Source organism: Malurus melanocephalus, unplaced genomic scaffold (assembly GCF_030028575.1).
Source record: "Malurus melanocephalus ecotype Western Australia unplaced genomic scaffold, MMel_1.1 scaffold_69, whole genome shotgun sequence".
Lineage (NCBI taxonomy): Eukaryota > Metazoa > Chordata > Aves > Passeriformes > Maluridae > Malurus > Malurus melanocephalus.
In genome coordinates this window covers 1187274-1193118 of record NW_026623301.1, presented here as the reverse complement: position 1 = coordinate 1193118, position 5845 = coordinate 1187274, and the positions used below count along the sequence as shown (strand labels likewise).

Sequence of the window (5845 nt, the reverse complement as noted above, 5' to 3'; positions counted from 1 at the left end):
CCCCGCGGCCGAGGCGGGCGGGCGGAGCGCTGCTGCGGGGGGTGGTGGGGCTGCCGCGCCCGCTCCGCTCCCGCCGGCGCAAACTGCGCCCAGCGCGGCGCCACCTCCGCCCTCCCCTCCCCGCCGCCCCCCGGCGCTGCTGGGGCCGCCCCGGGCTCGCCGCGGTTCGCGGTGCCGGGAAGCGGCGGCTCCGCGTTYCGCCAGCGGAAACTTGGCCCGGCGCACAAGGGGAAGGATGGAGCCCGGGGASCCCGCGGCGGCGGCGCCCCTCAACCTGTCCCGAGCCGCGGCAGAGCCGTCCCGCGGGGACTTCAACCTCTCCGGGCTGCCGGAAGCCGAGGGGAAGCCCCTCTTCGGCATCGGCATCGAGAACTTCATCACCTTGATCGTCTTCGGTTTGATCTTCGCTCTGGGCGTGTTGGGCAACACCCTGGTGATCACGGTGCTGGCGAGGAGCAAACCGGGCAAGCGCCGAAGCACCACCAACATCTTCATCCTCAACCTGAGCATCGCCGACCTGGCCTACCTGCTCTTCTGCATCCCCTTCCAGTCCACGGTCTACGTGCTCCCCACCTGGGTGCTGGGCGCCTTCATCTGCAAGTTCATCCACTACTTTTTCACCATCTCCATGCTGGTGAGCATCTTCACTCTCTCGGCCATGTCTGTGGAYCGGTACGTGGCCATCGTGCACTCGCGGCGCTCCTCAGCCCTGCGTGTTCCCCGTAACGCCATGCTGGGTGTGGGGCTCATCTGGGCGCTCTCCTTCGCCATGGCCTCGCCTGTGGCTCACCACCAGCGCATCTTCCACCGTGAGACCACCAACCAGACCTTCTGCTGGGAGCTCTGGCCCAACCCACGCCACAAGAAGGTCTACGTGGTTTGCACGTTTGTCTTCGGATATCTGCTCCCACTGCTGCTCATCTCCTTCTGTTATGCCAAGGTGGGGAAAATGGAAAAGGGTGGGGTGGGGACACAGTGGTGGAAAAGGTGTCCATGAGCTGCAGAGCCATTTCTGGGCATGTGGAGGGACTTGGCACTGCTGGGAGAAAAAGGAGAAGGGCTGAGTTTGTGCCGGAAGGGGAGAGGGCAGGTTTTATAGCTGAGGGGTGTCGGAAGGGGGACAATATATATGCAGTAGCGTAGACAGATCAGAGCAGAGATTGCATGGGGTGAGTGGGTTTCTGGCAATTATTGGGGTCTCCCTGTCAGATTTCCTTGTGGCAGAACGCTAAGTAGCCCCAGAGCTCTGCTGCTCTCTCTGCCACCATCATTCTTTTAATTCTCGCAGTGCTGTTTGAGGAGTTGGAGTCAATAAAGTGCAACAAAGTAACAAGATGTTCAGGCTTCAGATGAAGCATTGTGCTTCTTTAAAATGTGCAGTGCACTTCAAAATGACACAATAACCTGTTTAGTCTGATCTTGGTTATCTGTTAAGAGTAAAATGTGCATCACGCTGCCTTGTCCCTGTCGTGTGATGTCTYGCCCCAGTTGAAGTTGATGAGGCATTTACCTCTGACTTCAGCAAAGGCAGGTAGTTCTAGGGAGCAGGCATGAGGACCGAGGCAGGAAAAAGCAGTAAGTAAGGGTGTCTGAATATGGGTAATTAGGGACTTCTCTGCTTAAGCCAAGTGTCACATTTTTCTGTGAGTAACAGCCACAGCCTTCAGCGTACAATCCTCTCTGGCTGCTGAACAGGGTCTGGAGCACCAGTTGCTACCTGCTGAGTTAGGCAGAGATCCTCCTGTTTCTGTGCCAGAAGCCTTCAGTTGCAGGATTTCTCCTTAGGCGGTGATTTGAGAGAATAGGACTGCTTTTGCAAATAAGAACTGCTTAAATGTTGAGTAGTCAGTTCCTCAACTGGCAAGTTCAGTGGATGTACCTGAAATATGTAATTTGAGCAAGTAATTTTATATTCTGCTCAGTTTTATGCATATATTACATCAGCTTAATTGTGATGTGCAAATTGAGTTGATAATGTCATCCAACTCAGATAAAACCAAGGCATGCAGAACACAAAGGACAACATTTCTAAATGACTGTTCTTAGGGGAACAGATTCAGCCTGGCAAATGAAGAAATGAATGTTTTTATACATAGAATGAATCCTGCTTTCCCTGAATGAATACTCTGGCATTTTTTCTACTGTGGCTAATATGACTGAGCTGTAGCAACCCATCTTCAGTTTAAGAAAAGCATTACACATTACACATTACGGAATGTGTGCAGAGGGAGCTTTCAGCTACTAATTCTTTTCTTTTTCAAAGCCAAGGCACCTTCAGTTTCAGCATAAAGTACTGGCCTTCAAAGTCTAATTATATGAGAGAAGACTAAAAAGAAGTCTTTCAGAATTAGCACTGCACAGTATAGGCAGTAAAAAAGCAAATATGCTTAACCAAAATATACAAGTAGTAAATAAAACATACCAGAGCACGACTACAGAAGTAGATCTCTCAATATTAGCATGAATATGCAGTTCTAAAAAAAAAAAAACAACAAAAAAACCCAAGCCAAAAAAAGCAACTCTATGTGAAAAATATGCCCAAGAACAAGTTTGTAAAATCAAGGTCACTTGGAGTTACAATAAAATCATGTGCTTAAACTGAAGCCAGGATCTCACCCTGGCTTTGGGATATGTTTTGATGCTGTATGTATGATCCTGCTTGCCTTGCTTTCAGGATGGAGGATSTGACCTGAAGGGATAAATTTTAGAAGGTACCTGGGGGTAGCTAGTGTTCCCATCAGTGTCAATGAAACTGAAAAATGCCATGATTYGTGCAAAGCTGTTGAGGGTATTTGTAAACCACAGCTAAAGACTCATTCCTACCCTCATTAGGAGCCACTGACAAATTTCCAACTGTAATATTTTGGGACCTAGGGCAGACGGGGAGAAATGAAGGATGATAGTAGTWGAAAATCAGAGATGAAGTTTTAGGTTTCTCAAAGCCATTGCTATTCTGGTGGATCTTAAACATATTGTCACTGACAGCTTTTATTTATTTCACTAAAATATTTTACAAGAAGTTTTCTGGCTTCTGAAGTACAAGAAGTATTTTGGCTTTTGAATGCACGAAGGATTATGGATTGCTGGTGCGTGAAAGCCTCAGAAATACTACAAATATCACAGAATCAGGGAAGGGTTTGGATAGGAAGGGACCTTAAAGATCATCTAGTTCCAGCCTCCCTGCCATGGGCAGGGACACCTCCCACTAAACCWGGCTGTCCAGGACCCCCGGTCTTGAACAGTTTCAGGGATAGGGCTTGTCTGGGCAACCTGTTCTAGCACCTCACCAACCTCACAGTAATGAATTCCTTCSTAATATCCAGYCTAAACCTAYCCTGCTTCAGCTTCAAGCTGTGACCCCTTGTCCTGTCATTCAATTGTGCGGAGTCCAGCTCTCTCACAGGCCCTCTTTATGWGCTGGGAGAGTGGTCTAAGGTCTCCCAGAGGCTTCTCTTCCCAGGCTGAGCAACCCAAACTCCCTCAGCCTGTCTTCAAAGGAGACATTAGTCTCTGAATTAGTTTCTTATGGACCTCACTGGTTTTCATGAACTGTGGATCAGAGAAATAATGCAATCTTCTTATACAGTAAATTAAGACAAAGGAGACTCATTTCTCTATTTGAATAAATTGCCTTTTCCAGACTCCTTTAAGGCAGTTCTGTTTCTTTCATAAACAAATTGCAATTGAACGTTCAATTTCAAAAGTCTCATTTTTTAGGCACTCTAATAGGGAGTCAAGTTCTTTCTCTTTCACTCACTTTTATATTGTATTAGCAGAGATTTGTATTTTCCAAATGGATAACAATGCTGTTAAAATGTACAGGAGTGCTGAAGTACTGCCAGCTATTTGGAAGCAGTGTCATTCCAAAATATCTCACATGRTATGGTCTTCAGACAGAGATTTTTGAGATCATGCCCTGTGTCTCATGTGTACAGCGACCTCTTTTGTCTCTTCCACAAATAACTTTAGTTCAGTTTGATCCAAATTTTTGATACAGGAGTGAAAATATCAGAAGGAGTGGTACTTCCCTAATTTTGTGAAAACAGCAGACCATGAAGAAGGTGAAGAGTCTCCATTATCCTCTAAGGAGTCAGTTTGCCCTCAACTCTTAAACACCAGACAAGTCATAAGGAAGAGGTCTTACATAACATCAGCTTATGGAGAAGACACATCTTTTTGGGAATACACTCAAGAAGTCACAAATCCAYAGGAAACCAGCTTTCATTGCCTCACAGAACAATTCTTGAAAGAAGCTTACTGCTTCAGAGGGAGGAGCAGTGATTACGTAGTGATCAGTTGAGTCAAGCACTGCATGCTTAGAGATACCTTGAGTTCTGACTTTTTTATTGCTTATCATTCCAATTGCTGTATTTTTGTAACACTGATGTTTTCTATGTGTCTGGTAAAACTGCTACAACATTTGCTCACTAATGTGTTCTTAAAGGGTAAAGTGATAAATGATTCCCAGACAGCTTCTAACAGTTGCCATCTGCCAGGGTTGTGCAATGTTACAACCAATTTTGGGTACCTCAGTTTTTCAAGGATTCAGTCCTTGAAAGTCAGGCCTCTTTCAATCAAAGYTTTAGGTTGGACACCTATAATTRTTAGCAAACATTTCCTTTTATAGAWGCRTAATGTTAAAAGCTTTCTTTAAAACAAATATGTCTTGCCTTAAGAATGTTTTCATCATTATCTATCATCCTGAACATTCTGAATTCATGTAATGTATGATTTACAGACTTGTTTAAAACTAAGCTATAAAAAGTAAGAGCCTCAACACAAAATGTAACRTTATCTGGCTTTGGATATCTTAAATTTTGCGGAGCAGCAAGGGRAAAACTTTATTAAACTGCACAGAAAAGGAAAAATAGAAGGTATAACACATTAGTCACACACTCCTAATTGAAAGAGGGAGAAGAATGTCTTGTGACAATAGAAGTAACAGCATTACTTTAAAACATGGATTGCAGGCAATGGCACTTGAATTTAAATCAGGTTTATACTACAAAGATGGTTCAGAACGTAATGCTTACCTTATCTGTTAAACATGTAGTTCATTATTTACTGTGTGCAGGCTCTCTTTCTGCAGGATTTTCAGTGGTTGATCACAAGAGTGTAGTCAGTGGGATGCCAGACAGCAAACACAATTTTTAACAATGTAGACTTCAAACTTCCACAATGTTTGGTAGACTTCTGTGAATAAGMACAGATGGTTTAAACTATTTTCTTCACTTCCATATGGAAAAATATTTCTCAACTTGATTTGTTCAAAGTCCTCAGTTGGGGCTCTCAAACCATGTTGAATGTTGTTTCTGAAGCAATCAGGACAAAGAATCAGAAAGAAATGTTTACAAAAGAGAAAAGAAAAGAAAACAGAAAGRAAATAAGGAAAAAAGAGGATAGCCCGCCAGCAAAACCAAGGGCCTCCCAAATGTCATGCATGGTAGTCATGGTCAGACAGGAGCAGAAGTACATCTTACAARCCTCCTTATACTCTTACACAACAACATAATTTTCTTAACCACAGCACCCCACCTTCATCTCCAGGAAACAGAGAAGCTGATCTCTAAGCAACAGGTAYGTGGAAGCTGGAGTTGAAAATGTTACAACCTTTGCAACCAGGTTGGGATCTATCTTTCAGCAGCTATGTATTTCATTCCATGGGTTTAAAATGCACATGCAAATGTATTAGTGAATATTTTGAAATTATTTCTTAAGAGAAATATCCTGAGACAAATTAAGAGGCACACTGTAGAATTATTGTTAATTTGGGCTGTTAGAGGAACATTTGATTATTTATTGGAGAAAAGGAGGAGAGGAGAGGAGAGGAGAGGAGAGGAGAGGA

At 44.3% G+C, this 5845-nt stretch overlaps 1 protein-coding gene across 1 annotated transcript in view; it reads left to right on the top strand.

The window, feature by feature from the left end:
- Nucleotides 1-210: 210 nt before the first annotated feature.
- The window catches only part of GALR1 (galanin receptor 1), an 11955-nt gene continuing 6320 nt past the window's right edge, over nucleotides 211-5845 (top strand). Inside the window, exon 1 of the mRNA XM_057366597.1 lies at nucleotides 211-940. Within this exon, the coding sequence (XP_057222580.1) occupies nucleotides 236-940 (705 nt within the window). The 5' untranslated portion in view covers nucleotides 211-235. The remainder of the gene's footprint in view (nucleotides 941-5845) is intronic.